The sequence below is a fragment of the Oncorhynchus mykiss genome, chromosome 15 (genome assembly GCF_013265735.2).
Source record: "Oncorhynchus mykiss isolate Arlee chromosome 15, USDA_OmykA_1.1, whole genome shotgun sequence".
In the NCBI taxonomy this organism is placed as follows: Eukaryota; Metazoa; Chordata; class Actinopteri; order Salmoniformes; family Salmonidae; genus Oncorhynchus; species Oncorhynchus mykiss.
Window position 1 is genome coordinate 62,685,699 of NC_048579.1, and position 21,086 is coordinate 62,706,784.

At 46.1% G+C, this 21,086-nt stretch overlaps 1 protein-coding gene across 2 annotated transcripts in view; it reads right to left on the reverse strand.

Annotated features, from left to right (window-relative positions):
* LOC110490568 (apoptotic protease-activating factor 1) overlaps window positions 1-21,086 on the reverse strand; it is a 76,730-nt gene that overhangs the window by 50,061 nt on the left and 5,583 nt on the right. For both annotated transcript variants that reach the window (XM_036944935.1, XM_036944936.1), the window contains 16 exons: window positions 20,933-21,045; window positions 20,621-20,752; window positions 13,809-14,047; window positions 13,253-13,420; window positions 12,425-12,556; window positions 11,904-12,017; window positions 11,269-11,453; window positions 10,773-10,899; window positions 10,537-10,662; window positions 10,214-10,354; window positions 9,809-9,934; window positions 9,524-9,676; window positions 7,098-7,226; window positions 6,848-6,973; window positions 6,560-6,679; window positions 6,344-6,469 (listed from right to left, as the gene is read on the reverse strand). In XM_036944935.1, the coding sequence (XP_036800830.1) occupies window positions 6,344-6,469; window positions 6,560-6,679; window positions 6,848-6,973; window positions 7,098-7,226; window positions 9,524-9,676; window positions 9,809-9,934; window positions 10,214-10,354; window positions 10,537-10,662; window positions 10,773-10,899; window positions 11,269-11,453; window positions 11,904-12,017; window positions 12,425-12,556; window positions 13,253-13,420; window positions 13,809-14,047; window positions 20,621-20,752; window positions 20,933-21,045 (2,257 nt within the window). The remainder of the gene's footprint in view (window positions 1-6,343; window positions 6,470-6,559; window positions 6,680-6,847; window positions 6,974-7,097; window positions 7,227-9,523; window positions 9,677-9,808; window positions 9,935-10,213; window positions 10,355-10,536; window positions 10,663-10,772; window positions 10,900-11,268; window positions 11,454-11,903; window positions 12,018-12,424; window positions 12,557-13,252; window positions 13,421-13,808; window positions 14,048-20,620; window positions 20,753-20,932; window positions 21,046-21,086) is intronic.

Sequence of the window (21,086 nt, forward strand, 5' to 3'; positions counted from 1 at the left end):
CATAGTAATGGCTGGACTGGTATTAACCACATAGAAACCACGTGTTTGAGACAATTCCATTGACTCCATTCCAGCCATTATTATGAGCCGTCCTCCCCTCAGCAGCCTCCACTGACGCGCACACATGCCATATCACGCTACCATACCTGCACACTGCCTGTTTCTAGCCCTAGCGCCAGCAACAAGCCCCTGTGAGAGGTCAGCCGCTGTAGAGTCCTCCATCCAATGGTCCTCAGTACCTGCCTAACTGTCTTCCCTCCTGCCTGGGGTAGAACACACACTCTCTTCAACACTCCTGTCCCTCTTCTTTTCCTTCTTAATAGAAAAAACGCATGTCATTTCAGAGGAGAGAACCGAGCCAATCAAAGTGGCAATTACAGCCAAGAAAGAAGACTAGAATGCGAGGCATGCGTCAAACTGAGTCAATGACAACGAGGGCATTGCTTTGTGAGTTCATTAAGAGTTATGGTCAATTTGTACCTCTCTGCTCTAATAGCACAGTGGCTCTGATGTGGAGAGAAAGAGAGAGCAGGCAGAGAGACACAGAGAGAGAGAGCACGAGAGAGAGCTAGAGGGAAAGAAAGAGTGCGAGAGAGCACAAGAGCTAGAGGGGGAGAGCGAGAGAGAGAGAGAGAGAGAGAGAGAGAGAGAGAGAGAGAGAGAGAGAGAGAGAGAGAGAGAGAGAGAGAAAGAGAAAGTGAGAGCACAAGAGTTAGAGGGAGAGAGAGTGAGAGAGAGCAAGAGTTAGAGGGAGAGTGCGAGCAGACTACTGCAGCAGCGGACCTGGAAGGACACAAAGCAGCAGCTCCCTCTGGTGGAAATGAGAGGAATTAGATGTAATGGAACAGGTGTAAAGACCAACACAAGTATCCTCACAGTGAAACCAACATTTCCATGGTATGCCCACTTTTCACATGTTAAGTAACTGATATTACACAACCCTGCAGTCTTTCAGCTCCACTCATTTCAACCATCTGTCCTCTTCCTCATACCCTCTTGACTGTCTTGACTCAGAAGAGTAGACAGACACCCAAGTGTGTGTGTGAGTGAGAGAAGAGGCCCGAGTTATTATAATCCATTAACCCCTGTGTTGGTTAGAGCCCAGGCTCCATTCATTAATATAAGAGGTTCCTGAGGTGTGGCCCTTACTGGAGTACAGAGTTTTACACACCTGCCTGTGTGACACTACTTACTACCACTTCCAAGGACATCCCTGAGTCTCCTGTGTGACACTACTTATTACCACTTCCAGGGACATCACTGAGTCTCCTGTGTGACACTACTTACTACCACTTCCAGGGACATCACTGAGTCTCCTGTGTGACACTACTTACTACCACTTCTAGGGACATCCCTGAGTCTCCTGTGTGACACTACTTACTACCACTTCCAGGGACATCCCTGAGTCTCCTGTGTGACACTACTTACTACCACTTCCAGGGACATCCCTGAGTCTCCTGTGTGACACTACTTACTACCACTTCCAGGGACATCCCTGAGTCTCCTGTGTGACACTACTTACTACCACTTCCAGGGACAACCCTGAGTCTCCTGTGTGACACTACTTACTACCACTTCCAGGGACATCCCTGAGTCTCCACACACACTTCCAAAAGGGACCAGATTTTCCTGGGCTCACAGTAAACAACCATTTATCATAGAGACAGGGAGCGATGGAGCAAGTAGAGCAGAGAGTGGGAATAAATGAGAGAGGAAGAAAAGGTCAGAAGTAGGAAAGATCTCATTTATGACTACTAGAAAAGAAAAGCAGAAAGAGAGAGGACAAAATAGGTCAAGAGAGAGAGAGAGAGACATTTGACACATTGGAAAGAATTAACAAAAAAAGAGCAAACTAGAATGCTATTTGGCCCTAAACAGAGAGTACACAGCGGCAGAATACCTGACCACTGTGACTGACGCAAACTTAAAGAAAGCTTTGACTATGTACAGACTCAGTGAGCATAGCCTTGCTATTGAGAAAGGCCGCCGTAGGCAGACCTGGCTCTCAAGAGAAGACAGGCTATGTGCTCACTGCCCACAAAATGAGGTGGAAACTGAGCTGCACTTCCTAACCTCCTGCCCAATGTATGACCATATTAGAGAGACATATTTCCCTCATATTACACAGATCCACAAAGAATTCGAAAACAAATCCAATTTTGATAGACTCCCATATCTACTGGGTGAAATTCCACAGTGTGCCATCACAGCAGTAAGATTTGTGACCTGTTGCCACGAGAAAAGGGCAACCAGTGAAGAACAAACACCATTGTAAATACAACCCATTTTTATGCTTATATATTTTATCTTGTGTACTTTAACCATTTGTACATTGTTAAAACACACATACATACATACATACATACATACATACATACATACATACATATACTGCTCAAAAAAAGAAAGGGAACACTTAAACAACACAATGTAACTCTAAGTCAATCACACTTCTGTGAAATCAAACTGTCCACTTAGGAAGCAACACTGATTGACAATAAATTTCACATGCTGTTGTGCAAATGGAATAGACGACAGGTGGAAATTATAGGCAATTAGCAAGACACCCCCAATAAAGGAGTGGTTCTGCAGGTGGTGACCACAGACCACTTCTCAGTTCCTATGCTTCCTTTTGCTGTGTCTGTCAGCGTAGTGTCCAGAGCATGGAGGCGCTACCAGGAGACAGGCCAGTACATCAGGAGACGTGGAGGAGACCGTAGGAGGGCAACAACCCAGCAGCAGGACCACTACCTCCGCCTTTGTGCAAGGAGGAGCAGGAGGAGCACTGCCAGAGCCCTGCAAAATGACCTCCAGCAGGCCACAAATGTGCATGTGTCTGCTCAAACGGTCAGAAACAGACTCCATGAGGGTGGTATGAGGGCCCGACGTCCACAGGTGGGGGTTGTGCTTACAGCCCAACACCGTGCAGGACGTTTGGCATTTGCCAGAGAACACCAAGATTGACAAATTCGCCACTGGCGCCCTGTGCTCTTCACAGATGAGCACATGTGACAGACGTGACAGAGTCTGGAGACGCAGTGGAGAACGTTCTGCTGCCTGCAACATCCTCCAGCATGACCGGTTTGGCGGTGGGTAGGTCATGGTGTGGGGTGGTGTAACAGTATAACTTTATACTATCCCCTCGCCCATACCCTGGCGCGAACCAGGGACCCTCTGCACACATCAACAACATTCACCCACGAAGCATCGTTACCCATCGCTCCACAAAAGCCGTGGCCCTTGCAGAGCAAGGGGAACAACTACTTCAAGGTCTCAGAGCAAGTGACGTCACCGATTGAAACGCTATTTAGCACGTACCACCGCCAACTAAGCTAGCCGTTTCACATCCGTTACAGTGGCATTTCTTTGGGGGGCCGCACATCCCTCCATGTGCTCGCCAGAGGTAGCCTGACTGCCATTAGGTACCGAGATGAGATCCTCAGACCCCTTGTGAGACCATATGCTGGTGCGGTTGGCCCTGGGTTCCTCCTAATGCAAGACAATGCTAGACCTCATGTGGCTGGAGTGTGTCAGCAGTTCCTGCAAGAGGAAAGCATTGATGCTATGGACTGGTCCGCCCGCTCCCCAGACCTGAATCCAATTGAGCACATCTGGGACATCATGTCTCGCTCCATCCACCAACGCCACATTGCACCACAGACTGTCGAGGGGTTGGCGGATGCTTTAGTCCAGGTCTGGGAGGAGATCCCTCAGGAGATGGGGCAGCAGGGTAGCCTAGTGGTTAGAGTGTTGGACTAGTAACCGGAAGGTTGCAAGTTCAAAACCCGAGCTGACAAGGAACAAATCTGTCGTTCTGCCCCTGAACAGGCAGTTAACCCACTGTTCCTAGGCCGTCATTGAAAATGAGAATTTGTTCTTAACTGACTTGCCTAGTTAAATAAAGGTAAAATTAAAAAAAGACCATCCGCCACCTCATCAGGAGCATGCCCAGGTGTTGTAGGGAGGTCATACAGGCACGTGGAGGCCACACACACTACTGAGCCTCATTTTGACTTTACATCAAAGTTGGATCAGCCTGTAGTGTGGTTTTCCACTTTAATTTTGAGTGTGACTCCAAATCCAGACCTCCATGGGTTGATAAATTTGATTTCAATTGATAATTTTTGTGTGATTTTAAATGTCAGCACATTCAACTATGTAAAGAAAAAAGTATTTAATAAGAATATTTCATTCATTCAGATCTAGGATGTGTTATTTTATTGTTCCCTTTATTTTTTTGAGCAGTGTATTTATAATATGACATTTGTAATGTCATTTTTATTGTTTATTTCACTTTTGTATATTATCTACCTCACTTGCTTTGGCAACGTTAACACGTTTCCCATGTCAATAAAGCCCCTTGAATTTAATTGAATTGAGAGAGAGAGCTGGGTATTGTACAGTACAGTAGGACTGAGACAGGGTTGACAGGCCAGACAGAGAGCTGGGTATGGTACAGTACAGTAGAACTGAGACAGGCCAGACAGAAAGAGAGCGAGAAAGCTGGGTACAGTACAGTAGGACTGAGACAGGGTTGACAGGCCAGGCACACACACACACACACACACACACACACACACACAGAGAGAGAGAGAGAGAGCGCAAGACAGAGACAGAGTGCAAGACAGAGAGAGAGAGCAAGACAGAGAGAGAGCTGGGTACGGCACGACTGAGACAGGATAGGCAGGCAGGCAGGCAGGCAGGCAGGCAGGCAGGCAGGCAGACAGGCAGACAGAGAGTACAGTACAGGGTACAGTACAGGAGGACTGAGACAGGGTTGACAGGCCAGACAGAGAGGTTTCCAGCACAATGTCACCAGCCATTAGTGGACGTGAGAAACACCTCCTCCAGCAAGGTGAACATGATTTTTACACACACACACCACTTCGACCAACTCTTCCAAGCATAGGCAGACCACAGTAGTCACAATGCTACTAGGACAGCACCAGTGGTAAAACTGTCAAACTTAGTTTTGGTGTAACATTGTGTCCAGCTTTACCTGAAAGAATGTCTCTTCCTGCCTTTCCTACAGCTCAGTTGGTCTTTAACAAGTTTGGCAGTGACACCATCTTCTCCAGCCAAAAAGCCTTTTACATTTCTGGCACTTTTCCCTCATAGCACCTGCACTTTTGTCAAGTTAAGCATAAATTATACATAAGCATTTTCCTACTTTTGTGTCCTTGAAGATTTTTGCTTTACCTGTATCGTCCCATCCTCTCGTCCCAGCCCCACGGCTGAGGTCTGTGAGCAGATAGCAGTGTGTGTGTGTGTGTGTGTGTGTGTGTGTACCTGTATCGTCCCATCCTCTCGTCCCAGCCCCACGGCTGAGGTCTGTGAGCAGATAGCAGTGTGTGTGTGTGTGTGTGTGTGTGTGTGTACCTGTATAGTCCCATCCTCTCGTCCCAGCCCCACGGCTGAGGTCTGTGAGCAGATAGCAGTGTGTGTGTGTGTGTGTGTGTGTGTGTACCTGTATAGTCCCATCCTCTCGTCCCAGCCCCACGGCTGAGGTCTGTGAGCAGATAGCAGTGTGTGTGTGTGTGTGTGTGTGTGTACCTGTATAGTCCCATCCTCTCGTCCCAGCCCCACGGCTGAGGTCTGTGAGCAGATAGCAGTGTGTGTGTGTGTGTGTGTGTGTGTGTGTGTGTACCTGTATAGTCCCATCCTCTCGTCCCAGCCCCACGGCTGAGGTCTGAGAGCAGATAGCAGTGTGTGTGTGTGTACCTGTATAGTCCCATCCTCTCGTCCCAGCCCCACGGCTGAGGTCTGTGAGCAGATAGCAGTGTGTGTGTGTGTGTGTGTGTGTGTGTACCTGTATAGTCCCATCCTCTCGTCCCAGCCCCACGGCTGAGGTCTGTGAGCAGATAGCAGTGTGTGTGTGTGTACCTGTATCGTCCCATCCTCTCGTCCGAGCCCCACGGCTGAGGTCTGTGAGCAGATAGCAGTGTGTGTGTGTGTGTACCTGTATCGTCCCATCCTCTCGTCCCAGCCCCACGGCTGAGGTCTGTGAGCAGATAGCAGTGTGTGTGTGTGTACCTGTATAGTCCCATCCTCTCGTCCCAGCCCCACGGCTGAGGTCTGTGAGCAGATAGCAGTGTGTGTGTGTGTACCTGTATAGTCCCATCCTCTCGTCCCAGCCCCACGGCTGAGGTCTGTGAGCAGATAGCAGTGTGTGTGTGTGTACCTGTATCGTCCCATCCTCCCGTCCCAGCCCCACGGCTGAGGTCTGTGAGCAGATAGCAGTGTGTGTGTGTGTGTGTGTACCTGTATCGTCCCATCCTCTCGTCCCAGCCCCACGGCTGAGGTCTGTGAGCAGATAGCAGTGTGTGTGTGTGTGTGTGTGTACCTGTATAGTCCCATCCTCTCGTCCCAGCCCCACGGCTGAGGTCTGTGAGCAGATAGCAGTGCAGCGGATACGAGACTCCTGGTTCTCTGACTGGAACATCACCGCTCCGGTCCTCCCATTCCTCACCTGAAACACACGCCAGCCTGCTGGGTTAACACCTGTCACATCTGTAAGACGTCATTGTGTGTGTGTGTGTGTCCAGCCCAGCCCTCTCACCTGCAGTCTGTTGCGGTTGTCGGCGGCGACCACGGTAATGTCACCGTTGTTAAAGAGCACGTCAGAATCCCTCTTCAAACAGACAGCTGATGAGGTGTGGACTTTTTTAGTCTCCCACACCTGACACACACACACACACACATCACAGCATTACATTTTTTATGCCATTAAAAGTGTTAAATGGTTATGTACAATATGTCACGAGAAGGGTTAACTGATGAAGACAGATTGGACAAATTATTGACAGACAGACGGCAGACGCACAAATACACACACACACACACTTACCCTGACGGTCTGGTCGTCAGAACAGGAGAGCAGTAGAGATCCGTCAGGGGAGAACTGGACTCCATGGACCCAGCTCAGATGACCACTACAGTCAGCCATCTTCTTACTGGTCTCTATGTCCCACAGCTGGAGGGAAGAGACCTATGATGTCATATCTTGCCGTATGATGGTGTAGTAGTTTGATAGGGCTATAGCCACCATGTGTGTACATGGCACAGTGTAATAGTCAACAGGCTGTGTGTGTGTGTACCTCCACAGCATAGTGTGACAGTGCGATGGCCACCAGGTTGCTGCTGGGGCAGGCGTGACAGTACTGCACCGTGCTCAGACGACTGGTCCGGATCTCCAACAACATGGCCGCCGCCTCTACATCAAACACCTGGGAACAGCAGGAGGGATCTGTCACTACACCATTGTTATAGCTGGTGATCGCTCTCTAGTGCAACTGCCAATATGTGGGGCACAAAATGGCTTCCATGCATAAGCTAGTGATAACTTTCTAGACACTTCTTGATGGCCCCTTGGAGGGCTCATAGGTTGTTAGGTCAGACCATGTAGAGATCTAATTGTAAATTGATCTGGAGTCTTTGCTAAATGACTCAAATGTAATGTGAACTGTAAAGGACATGACAGGATGGGATTAAATGGAAGCAATATGGTAATAGCCTGATAAGCTGCTAAGTGAAGTCTCAACTGCAGGTTTGGTTTTCATTCATTTTTCTGACTTTGCAGCTGTCCCATCTAGCGGAAACGGCTCAGTTCTGCCTCCAGGGCAAGACTCATGACAATACATGTCAACCTGCATCTCAACCATGGATGATGATTTCCATATCTTCCAACTTGGCAAAGTGTGGGATTGTGAAGGGAAAAGCAGACCGAAGAAAAGAAAGGGAAAGAGACAGAGAGAAAACAGAGATTCAGGAGGAAAACAAAAGGGGTTCCAACTGCTGTTTCTACGAGCCATAATTGTTTTTAAAGTCCATCAAGCTATCTATTCTTCTATCAATACTAGCCTACAAACTGACAACTCTGACATTCAACGCCACTCTGATTCCTGGAGTGGAGAGAACAGACACGGACACAGAGACCTTTACATTTCCCAGGAGTGGGACGGCTTCATTCTCAGTCAGAACACACGCTTCTACCCTCTGATGGACAGACAGGCCCAAATACCAAAACATGAAAGACAAGTTGTCCAGGGCATTCTCATTGCTTCACGGACAGATTGCTCTAGGAGCAGTTTACTAGGCAAGAACATACCACTAAACACAAATATATTGACCGAATTTGACAGATTGTCAATGCACTACGTCAACACAGCATACAAAACATTATGAACAGCTGCTCTTTCCATGACAGACCGACCAGGTGAATCGTGGTAAAAAAAAAACTTTTTAAATGTCACCTGTTAAATCCACTTCAATCAGTGTAAATGAAGGAGAGGAGGCAGGTTAAAGAAGGATTTTTAAGCCTTGAGACAATTGAAAAATAGATTGTGTATGTGTGCCATTCAGAGGGTGAATGGGCAAGACAAAAGATTTAAGTGCCTTTGATCGGGGCATGGTAGTAGGTGCCAGGCACACTGGTTTGTGTCAAAAACTACAACGCTGCTGGGTTTATCGTAGTTTTATCAAGAACGGTCCACCACCCAAAGGACATCCAGCCAACTTGACACAACTGTGGGAAGCATTGGAGTCAACATGGGCCAGCATCCCTGTGGAACGCTTTGTAGAGTCGATGCCCTGACGAAATGAGGCTGTTCTGAGGGCAAGGGGGGTGAAATGTTTGTACACAATTTATGTCATGTAGTTAATGCCACATATGTCTCAAGTTGAGGGAGTGTGCAATTGCCATGCTGACTGCAGGAATGTCCACAGGAGCTGTTGACAGATAATTTAATGTTCATTTCTCTACCATAAGCCACCTCCAAAAGAATTTGGCAGTACGTCCAACCGGCCTCACAACCGCAGACCACGTGTAAACACGCCAGCCCAGGACCTTCACATCCGGCTTCTTCGTCTGAGACCAGCCACCCGGACAGCTGATGAAACTGTGGGTTTGCACAACTGAAGAATTTCTGCACAAACTGTCAGAAACCGTCTCAGGGAAGCTCATCTGCATGCTCGTTGTCCACAGCCACAACATTCCCCAGGGCACAATCAACAGCCTGATCAACTCTATGTGAAGGAGATGTGTCACGCTGCATGAAGCAAATGGTGGTCACACCAGATGCTGACTGGTTTTCTAATCCACGGCCCAACTTCTTTTTTTTTTAAGGTATCTGTGACCAACATATCTGCATATTCCCAGTCATGTGAAATCCATAGATTAGGAACGAATACATTTATTTCAATTGACCGATTTCCTTTTATGAACTGTAACTCAGTAAAATCTTAGAAATGGTTGCGTGTTGGGTTTCTATTTTTGTTCAGTGTAGTATTAGCCTTAGCATGAGCATTAGCTCATGTCCCCCAGTTACCGAAGTCCATTCAACATTCTGCCAGCTCCTCCTCTGATGAATCGCAACATGCTAAACAAATCTGGTCCGAGTCATGGAGCTCAGCCAGGGGACCACCCCTCAGTCCCTGTGCCCACGCCACGGCCCCATGCCAGCCTGACGGAGCAGAGCAGAGGCTTACTCACTCAGCAGGGGAGGGCTGGCTCTTCAACACTCACAAAGACTGCGTTCCTGGCAGCACAGATGATGGTCCTGCCGCCTGCTGACCAGGTGCTGCACTTCACCATGACCTCCGTCTGCTCTCTCTGCTCCGAGAACATGTCCGCCACGTCTATGGACTTCCACTCATTAGCCGAGGACACCTCCCACAGCTGAAACACAAACACACACACACACGTACAATTAATGTTGTTAAATACATAATAGTAGTCTACACCTAAATGAAAAACCTTTATCTATATTTGCTAATATAAACACATAGGTGGTGACTATGCCCCGCCCACCTTCAGGGTTCCGTCGCTGGAAGAGGTGGAGAGGTAGGCGTCATCAGGGGAGAAACAGCAGTGATTGACAGGCTCCAAATGACCAAACATGGTGTTCTGGGAAGAGGGTTTATTGATGTTCCACAGCTAGAGAGAGAGAGTAGGATATATATATATATATATATATATATATATATATATATATATATATATATATATATATATATATATATATATATATATATATATATATATATATATATATATATATATATATATATATAGTGTGGGGGATATATATCTATCTTATAGCTGGAGTGCAAAAAAATGTGGCCTACTTCATGGTTTAAAAAAATATATAAAAAATAAGAAAAATAAAAATCACACACAGAACAGAAACAGGCACACACACACACACAGGCTCACCTTGGTGTTCATGAACTTGTCGTTGGAACAGGTGGCCAGTAGGAGGCGTCGGCGTGTGTTGGTGAACTGACAGTGGTTGACCTGCTCCTCGTGTTCGTCCTCAAACACCCTCATCAGAGTCCCACGCTCCACGTTCCAAACCTGGCACACAACACAGATACTGTAGTTACGCAGATATACAACTCTTTTATTTGCTTTCCAAACCTTTTACACTACACAGATTAGAGACAGACAAACCACTTCCGTCTGTCGAAGTCGGGTTGTCAGGCAAGTCTGTCTGAAGTCTGTCCAAAGTTTGAATCGCAGAGGCTTCCACACCATACCTTGACCTTCCTATCACTGGAGCAGGTTGCTAGGAGACGGTCATCCGGGGAGAAGGCGCAGCAGAGCACCTCATCGTCGTGGGCCTGGATCTCCAGCATCTTCTCCCCAGACGTGCTCTTAAACACCTGGAGACACACACAGGGCAGAGCTTTTGAGGACACCCACTCACACAAACAGAGATGTGTGGGAGATACAGTGGGTGAAGATGTATTTCAAAAGAATGTGTGTGTCTTACTCGCAGTGTCTTGCTGGAGCCACAGGAGGCGATCTTGGTGCCGTCGTGGGAGAAGCAGGCAGAGTAGATGGATCCCTGGTGGGGCTGGACCACCAGACGAGACAGGCTCTTCAGACTACTTTTGTTCCTGGAACAAACCACAAACATAAATGACTTAGAGAACGTGAGCATGAGGGGATGTTAGAGGAAGTTGAACATCAGGCAATGAGACTAAAACGTAGAGTAATGGTCATAGAGTTGGATAGAGGGTACGTTTTTGCATTTACAATGGCTTCTGTTTTAGCATGGGCAGTGCCACTGACACTACGCTCAAACAGGCTTTGTGGTAATTGCGACACAAAACCAACTCTATGGTTAGGGTATGGTTGACTGGGGAATGGAATGCATAAGGGCTCGGGAGTAAGAGGTGGGGGCTAGGGGTCAACACTGTACACCCCGATTAAGTAGTGAGTACACTTATAAGCACGTGAGTAGTGTGTACGGGCCTACTACTGACACCCAGTCAAGGTAGAGTCCCCCTCTGGTGGCCCTCTCCTGCGCCTGCAGCAGGGCCTGGCGGTACACCTCAGAGGAGTCTGGCTGGGACAGGGCCAGCTGCACTACGTCAGGGAACGGACGCTGCTCCAACTGGTGGCCGTTCAGAGACAGGAACTCCTGGAATTGGCCCCGCACCTCGCTGTTCTGGGGGGACCATAAAGAGAGACTCACAGCGAGGATGTGACAAACGGGGTGTTTCAAAACCATGAGGGGAATTGAACAGGTACACACAGTGAGAGAAAGGAGAGATTGGAACACAACAATTGTATTCACAGGCATGAAACGAGTAACTGTTTCTTGCATTGACATTTCTACATTGTAGTCATTTAGCAGACGCTCTTATGCAAAGAGACTTACAGGAGCAATTAGGGTTAAGTGCCTTGCTCAAGGGCACATTAACAAATGTTTCACCTAGTCGGCCCAGGAATTCAAACCAGCAACGTTTTGATTACTGGACCAATGCTCTTAACCGCTAGGCCACCATTGACTTATGAGGAATTGATACCAAACACAAGATCTGAAAAACATATCAAATGAGGATAAAACAGGGTACACTAATTTCCTCAGTGAACTTGGTGTTGATCAAATCCTGACCTCTTTGTCCAGGATGGCTCCGTACTCAACATAGTCATTGATGAGATGAGCCGGTCCCATAATCTGAGCTTTAGTTCTGACCCAGTCCAGAGAGAACATCAGAGAGCACAACTCCTAAAGGGGGGGGGGGAGATAGCGAGAGAGCGAGAGAGAGAGAGAGAAATAAGTTAGCGACTTGTGCTTGTCTGGCGAAGGCCTCTATCATACGGAGTGGTGCCTTTATCTCCATCAGACTGTTGAACAGCCATCACACCATCTCCTGTAGCAAGACGCAAAGAGACTCGCTCACAAAACACACACTCACACCAGCTCTCTCTCACACATCCGCAAACAAGCTTAAACACAAGCTCTGAAAGTGTTATTTGGGTGGTTAATTGGATTTAGTTTTTGATTATTTGTGTCCCTGCTAGGAGCTAGTAACACAAGCATTTCCCTGCACCCGCTATAATATCTGCTAAACTGTGTACGCGACCCAAAAATGTTGATTTAGTTGTGTGGGTTGTGTGTGCGCGCGTGCATACCTGTGTGAGGTTGGCCTTGGCCATGTGGTAGGTGAGGAATCTGAACCAGTAAAGGCACTCTTCATCTCCTGAGGTGGGGGGACCCTGGCTGTAGCGCTGCTGGTACTGACGCACCACCTTGGTGTGGAGGCTCTGGAACACACACACCATATTATAAAACTGGGTGGTTTTAACGCCCTGAATGCTGATTGGCTGACAGCCGTGGTATAACAGCCCATATAGCACAGATATGACAAAACATTTATTTTACTGCTTTAATTACATTGGTAACCAGTTTATAATTGCAATAAGCGGTTTGTGATATATGGCCAATATATGACGGAGAAGGGTGGTTCTTAAGCACGACGCAACACGGAGTGCCTGGACACAGCCCTTAGCCGTGGTATATTGGCCATATATCACAAACCCCTCAGACCTTATTGCTTAATTATAGTAGATTGATGTCCCAATAATGCAGGGCATAGAAGACATGCGTCTAACTGATTAATTCTGTAAGCGACGGTCTAGTTTTCCAAGTTCTATGTACATTGATTCTCTAGAATTATTTCCTTACATTGGATTTCAGAAAATATGAATTAATTTCAACACAGTTATCAAACATCAAACTTTAGATACATTTCAAAATGGCCACCAGCATAGATAACAACCCTATGTAAATGAAGATAGAGGTGTGTATGTTGGAGTCAGTTGAGGCTGCTGAGGGGAGGACGGCTCATAATAATGGCTGGAATGGAGTGTTTGATACCATTCCATTCACTCTATACTGGACATTATTATGAGTCGTCCTCCTCTCAGCAGCCTCCACTGGTTGGAGTGTATGAGACCCACCTCTAGACCAGAGCGGTTCATCTCAGCCAGGAAGTCCAGCTGGAGGTCGTGGAGGTAGTAGAGGTAGGGCCGGTGGTGACAGTCACGGAACAGTAGGGACTTGTTCACAAAGTCCTGGAGAACATCCTCCACCTCCTCCGGTTCTAGATCCCACAGAACCGACAGAACCTGCAGGCAGAGGAACATGGAGGACACCGGAGGTTGGTGGCACCTTAATTGGGGAGGACTGGCTCCTAGTAATGGCTGGAACGCTATTCAAGACATTATAATGAGCCGTCCTCCCCTCAGCAGCCTCCTTTGATGGAAGAACAGGCTTCGATTAAGAGACAATGACCTGCTTCCTTGTCTTTTATTATCTTATTCCCTCCTTCTTTCCATAAGGACAGCTCACAATGTCTCCATGGGTTGTGAATACTTTCTGGCTGAAGGTGCGGGATAGCCTTACCCTAACCTACTGTAGCCTAGCTTAGTTTAGCCTAACCTGACCTAACCAAGCCTAGCCGAATTTAACCTTACCTACCCAAGCCTAACCATAATCCCCCCCGGCCAGTCTGACCTTGGCAGGTACTTTGACGTCCTTCTCCAGCACGGTGAGGTCAATGTATCGCTCTCTGTGTTCCTCAGACAGGACCTGGATGCTGGCAGCCATGGCCTGGTCAAGGGCATCGTAGTCATACGAAGACGACTTACGGATACGCTTGAACTTCTTCTGCTGAAGAGTGTGCAGGTAGTAGGCCCAGCGGTCTGGGAACTCCCGCAGCAGGGCCCCGATTAGGGACACCACCAAGGGAGAGCCTGGGGAAGAGAGGAGGGTAGAGGAGGGGTTTAGGTAGGCTGGTTGATTGTGCCAAGAGTTTTATAGTTTTTTAAGAGTTGAGATGTAACAGAAATGGAATTTGTATTTATTTCATGATTTTGAATGGAATTCTACAAGTCATTGAAGGTTAACAGAAATTTCAGTGGGCATTAAGGGCTCCTTTACTCCGAAGTCTATGCTCAGGCTAATTTGACTGAGTTTTTTGACAGAAAAACCAAAACAGGCTGACAGACTCATACTCATTTGACTGATGTCCTGCTGGTAAGAGAGAACTGAACATAACCACTATACAAATAAAGCTATAAAAATACATGAATATGTGTTTTGTGAAACCCATTGTTCTGACAGAGAAATAGCACCTGCCCTACAGAGAAAGGTGCAGCTGAATGCAGAGGATCCACAGTACACCAGGTCAAGACAGCTCGCTCAAAATATTGGTTTCTTTTTTTAGGAATCGTTTGTCATGGAGAAGAAAGTGCCGATTGTGTTTTTCTCAGGTCTTTGTTATGATATTTAAAATATATTTTATTACAATGTATTTACGATTGCATATCTGCAGCCAGCACATTTGTGTTCCAACCCAACACTATCACAAATAATCAATGAACCATCAAGCCCTTGAGAAGTTGAATCTGCTAAAGTGCAATACTTTTAGATATTGAGTTAAAATGTGAACATTAGTAGTTTAAGAAATAGTAATACTATTTTTGTTCTGCTCTGAACTTTTAGATGATCAAATTGACTATTGATATTGCAGCCTCTGGGTAGAAGGGTAGACATTATTGATGTTGCAGCCTCTGGGTAGAAGGGTCTATATTAATGATGTTGCAGCCTCTGGGTAGAAGGGTCTATATTAATGATGTTGCAGCCTCTGGGTAGAAGGGTAGATATTATTGATGTTGCAGCCTCTGGGTAGAAGGGTCTATATTAATGATGTTGCAGCCTCTGGGTAGAAGGGTCTATATTAATGATGTTGCAGCCTCTGGGTAGAAGGGTCTATATTAATGATGTTGCAGCCTCTGGGTAGAAGGGTCTATATTAATGATGTTGCAGCCTCTGGGTAGAAGGGTCTATATTAATGATGTTGCAGCCTCTGGGTAGAAGGGTCTATATTAATGATGTTGCAGCCTCTGGGTAGAAGGGTCTATATTAATGATGTTGCAGCCTCTGGGTAGAAGGGTCTATATTAATGATGTTGCAGCCTCTGGGTAGAAGGGTCTATATTAATGATGTTGCAGTCTCTGGGTAGAAGAGTAGATATTATTGATGTTGCAGCCCTTGAGGCAGTTACTTGGATTGACAATGCACCTCTTCACAGGGCTCTTCACACTATCCTCCTGTCAGTATCACTATGTAAGGGACCCTAAACTGGACTGAAGCACAGAGGTACTGCAGAGAGAAGTACACGGACCTGGCCACCGTAAGCAACATGGAGGATATGAACAGAGTGAACCACTTGACTATAGACAGCGGTTATGATGGCGCAGTGTGGATAGGACTGAGGAAGGGACAGTATTTCAGGTGGCAGTGGTCTCTGGCAGACATAGACCACTATAGTGAGGGACAGACTGAGTTTAGTGTGTTTTGGAACACAGGCCAGTCAGGTAATTTGAATGAAGATTGTGGTGTCGTGCATGATTCTGGAAAATGGCACAACTATCCCTGCACTACTCGACTACCTCCAGTGTGCTACGACGGTGAGTGACATACTACATGTATTGTAGTTAAAACACACTAACCTGGTAACACCAGAGGACACTAACATCACATACACACAAGTTCACCAAGTAACAGATTACTGTGGGGTTATCAAGGTCGCAACATTTGTCTTTCAAATTTCTTGTCAACTCCAAGCTTGATTTCCAAATGTTTATGAATTGACAACAATTCAAATGGGACTGATCCAAACTCTGATCCAAACTCTGCCGGTTACATTTGTCCCCATAGGGACTAAGTCTCCAGCTGGTCGTTTCCTAATGGTTCAACAGCTAAAGACCTGGAGGGAGCTGCAGGAAGCACCATACAGACCTGGCCAGTGTGAGGAACCAGACTGAGAACAAAGAGATCTGTAACGTGGCCGGGGGTAGAGGCATGTGGATCGGCCAGTTCAAAGACACCTGGACGTGGTCGGACCAGAGTAACTCCTCGTTCAGATACTGGGTCGACAGAGAACTGAACGAGTTCTGCGCTGCTTGGAATCGCAGTACCTCAGACCAATGGATAGACAAGAGAATGTCTGAAGGAATGTCCCTTTGTTGCTACAGTAGTAAGTTAAAATCCCTTATTGTGCCACCGAACTCATCTCCTTAAATGGGCTGTTGATTTGGAATAACTGTCCACACAGATTTAAATATGTAACATTATTGTATGTAATGGTGACTGTTCATCTTAACTGTGTATATAACCAACCACCCTGCGTCATGGGTTTTGCATTTTGTGGAGTTTAATTGGACTACCTTGACAATGTGTCTTTCGACATACAGGTCCCCAAAGCTAAATTACCATGAAAAGGCTACATTATGAATTATTTCAATTGGTGGTTTAAATTTCAAATTAATTCCCTGCTGAGAAGGGTTATATCTGTGTATGTGTTAGACCCAAGAGCCCCAACAGTCAAGAAGATACAGGTAGTGAGAGTGAGGATGACCCCAGACCCAAACATGGACCTGAATGATGCTACGTGAGGGAGGCCATTTTACAGCAGGTGAGTCTCACCCTCTTCATTTCTAGACTTTTACCTTCATTTAACCATGTATGCCAGTTAACCCTTTACACTTTCTTTATTTAACTAGGCAAGTCAGTTAAGAACAAATTCTTATTTCCAATGACGGCCTTGGAACAGTGGGTTAACTGCCTTGTTCAGAGGAACAGTGGGTTAACTGCCTTGTTCAGGGGAACAGTGGGTTAACTGCCTTGTTCAGAGGAACAGTGGGTTAACTGCCTTGTTCAGAGGAACAGTGGGTTAACTGCCTTGTTCAGAGGAACAGTGGGTTAACTGCCTTGTTCAGAGGAACAGTGGGTTAACTGCCTTGTTCAGAGGAACAGTGGGTTAACTGCCTTGTTCAGAGGAACAGTGGGTTAACTGCCTTGTTCAGAGGAACAGTGGATTAACTGCCTTGTTCAGGGGCAGAACGATTCGATAGTTTACGGGTTCAAAATGGCAGATTTTATGCCCATCTGACCCAGATTGCGATTTATAAATGGTCCGTAAACAGTAATTGTGTGAAAGTGGGATGCAGGGTTGTGTTCCAAACAAAACTACACATTTGCTTGCTCTAGTTCCTCAACAGCACCACTAGGAGAGCTAAAAAAAAACACTTTATATTTGAACACTCTTCTTTGAGTCATAAAAGTGCATTGGAATGACTTAGGAACTGTGCACACTTTGGAGAGGTGTGTGGCCACTTAGTCCTCTCACTCAAACCCTTGTAATTGTTTTGTCTAATGTTGTACGTATCCCACCTTTTCCAGGAATATTCTTATCATGCTACTGGAGGGATCCAGAGTATTTCCAGATTTCGCTAATAACAAATGATGTGAAAGGTACAGTAAACGTAAAATGCACATAAAATCAACTGTGTAATGTTTGGATTCAGTCTTGTATCAGGTGAACTGTTGTGTCCTCAACTTTGATCAAATAATTTCCCCATAATCTCCTAATTGTTCCATTTCAATTTCTACCATGCGATTCATATTTCTTCTTTTAGAAACATTTCAATTTAGCCCTTTCCATAAAGGTAAATTTCCCACAAGTGTAAAGGGTTAAGAATAAATTCTTATTCATAATGACTAGCTCGCTGTGAACAAGTACAGTCCACTGCTCCTTACGTTAAGAGAGTTCTCCAAGTAATGATAAACCCTTCAAACCGTAAGAGTGCAGGTACCTACATATAGCTGCCATAATTAAAATGTGTAATGCAAATTGGTTAATCCTACAATGTAATAAATAAATATTCAGTAAGATTAGGTGTTCAGGGCATAAATCCTGGTTCTGTTCCTCAGATAATGGAGAAAATGAAGGCCAATGGGATAACTGAAAACTTCGAACTGAGATGGAAAGAGCAGCCAGATGGAAAGGTCTTCCACAAGGAAGAGAAGAAAGAATGACAGAAAGAGAGAAAAAAGGGGGCCGAAAAAGAAGGAAGAGCTTTGAATAGAAGCACATGGAGTTAGTGTGTGGATCGGTTGCCCCGTGCCAGCTATAATTAATGATTCCCTTCTCATCTCACATTGTACTCATTTATCATGAACCATTATTAAATATCATAATTAAGTGATAATGCCCGAGAAGCCGGTGTTTGTAGGATATATTGGCATGGGTGTTGTTAGGCCTGAAACGAAGTCAAGAGCCGGCAAACCGTGCCATTAAATCCTCCAAACACTGGCTTTGAGGGCATTAACGGGTTACCAACATATTCAAATAACGATTTACATATTTTAATTAAAAACTTGATTTTGATTACCTTATTCATGCCATTTCATCCTTCCAGGGTTGCTACCCAAGCCGGCTGGTCGTTCGTTCGTTCTATCGGTTCGGTTGCCAGAGACGCGACCCAGTCGTTCGTTCCAGAGCCATACTGGCTGGCAACGATCTTATCCCTTGCTTGTTAGCTAGCTAACTACGGCTAAATTACAGTCACGTCAAACAGTGCAGCCAGAATAACAACAGTAGCTGCATTTGTGTTTGTTTAAGCTGTTTTCTAGTGACATTTACTTGGATACATCCATAACAATGAGCTAATGATGCACGATTTCTACTGGCATAGAAATTTCTCTCTCTTGTCAGGACAGAGGAGCCAACAACACAATCACTAAAAACTGAAGCTGGAAAGACTGCAAACTAGCCCCATTTCGTTTGACCTTTTTTCAATTTACATTTCTTTGTATATATCCATAAAAGTGATGCCAGCTGATTATCTTCAATGACATTTTCAAACCCTACCTAACAGAGTCTATAATACCTACATGTTTCAAGCAGACCACCATAGTCCCTGTGCCCAAGGAAGCAAAAGTAACCTGCCCAAATGATTACCGCCCCGAAGCACTCACGTCTGTAGCCATGAAGTGCTTTGAAAGGCTGGTCATGGCTCACATCAACAGCATCATCCTGGATACCCTAGACCCACTCCAATTCGCATACCGCCCCAACAGGTCCACAGATGATGCAATCTCTATTGCACTCCACACAGCCCTTTCGCACCTGGACAAAAGGAACCCCTATGTGAGAATGCTATTCACTCACAGGTCAGCGTTCAACACCATAGCACCCACAAAGCTCATCACTAAGCTAAGGACTCTGGGACAAAACACCTCCCTCTGCAACTGGATCCTGGACATCCTGACGGGCCACCCCCAGGTGGTAAGGGTAGGCAACAACATGTCTGCCATGCTGATCCTCAACACTGGGGCCCCTCAGGGGTGCATGCTTAGTCCCCTCCTGTACTCCCTGTTCACCCACGACTGCGTGGCCAAACACAACTACAATACCATCATTAAGTTTGCTGACGACAGCAGTGGTAGGCCTGATTACCAACAACAATGAGACAGCCTATAAGGAGGAGGTCAGAGACCTGGCAGTGTGGTGGCAGGACAACAACCTCTCCCTCAATGTGGGCAAGACAAAGAAGCTGATTGTGGACTACAGGAAAAGGCAGGCCGAACAGACCCCCATTAACATCAACGGGCTGAAGTGGAGAGAGTCGAGAGTTTCAAGTTACTTGGTGTCCACATCACCAACGAGCTATCATGGTCCAAACACACCAAAACAGTTGTGAAGAGGGCATGACAACACCTTTTCCACCTCAGGAGACTGAAAAGATTTGGCATGGGTCCCCAGATACTCAAAAAGTTCTACAGCTGCACCATCGAGAGCATCCTGACCAGTTGCGTCACCGCCTGGTATGGTAACTGCTCGGCATCTGATCGTAAGGCGCTACAGAGGGTAGTGCATACGGCCCAGTACATCACTGGGGCCAAGCTTCCTGCCATCCTGGACCTATATACTAGGCAGTGTCAGAGGAAAGCCCAAAAATGCACAGCAAGCAGTACCGGAGAGCCAAGTCTAGCACCAAAAGCCTCCTTAAAAGCTTCTACCCCCAAGCTATAAGACTGCTGAACAATTAATCAAATGGCCACCCGGACTATTTACATTGTCCCCCCCCGTTGTTTATTATTTATGCATAGTCACTTTAAACGGTGGCAACTTGTGGAATAGACACCGGCTGGAATGTGGTTTTAACCAATCAGCATTCAGGAATAGACCCACCCGTTGTATAAGGTACTATATTCTATCCATACTACTACAGTATGCCATGTTGCTGTTTTATTTGATGTTTAATTAGCTTGTTCTCTATTTATGATCTGTTCATTATTTCTATCAATGTTTTTGGGCACTACATAATGCTTCCCAAATCCTTCATATGAAAATGTAATACTGTATTTCTCTCGAATATGTGAAGTAAATTATCATTTTATTGTAAACCTGAAAAGAATTTTCATTTCATTCAATACAATTTCTGTTGACACTATAGTTCCATATGGTGTGTGTGTACCTTTGCACTCTCTGACAATGCTGCGGGCCTGTTCTGGGAGTCTCTGGGGTTTCCCGTTGACATACAGGGCGAGGATCTCCAAGGCCTGATCCTCCTCCAGACCACTCTCCACTGCCACCTCAGACTTAGAACCTGGACACACACACACATACACGCATGAGTGCGTACACACACACACATATGCAGGTGCAGGTGCACATATTCAGGTGCATTGAGTGTAATGTTTGAGAAGTGTTCTATAAATTAAGTCATCATTTTCAGTAGTACTGTAGTAATGTTAGTATTAATATCAGTGCTATTACTCATACACACCGCTGACACAGTCGGCTAGGCTTCTGTCTCGGGTGGTGAGCAGTACTCGACACTGGATGTCAAAGGCCTTGAGCACCGAGCTGTCCCAGATGTCATCCAGTATCAGCAACGACCTGCACACACACACATCTAATTCAATTGACAGGAATTGGAA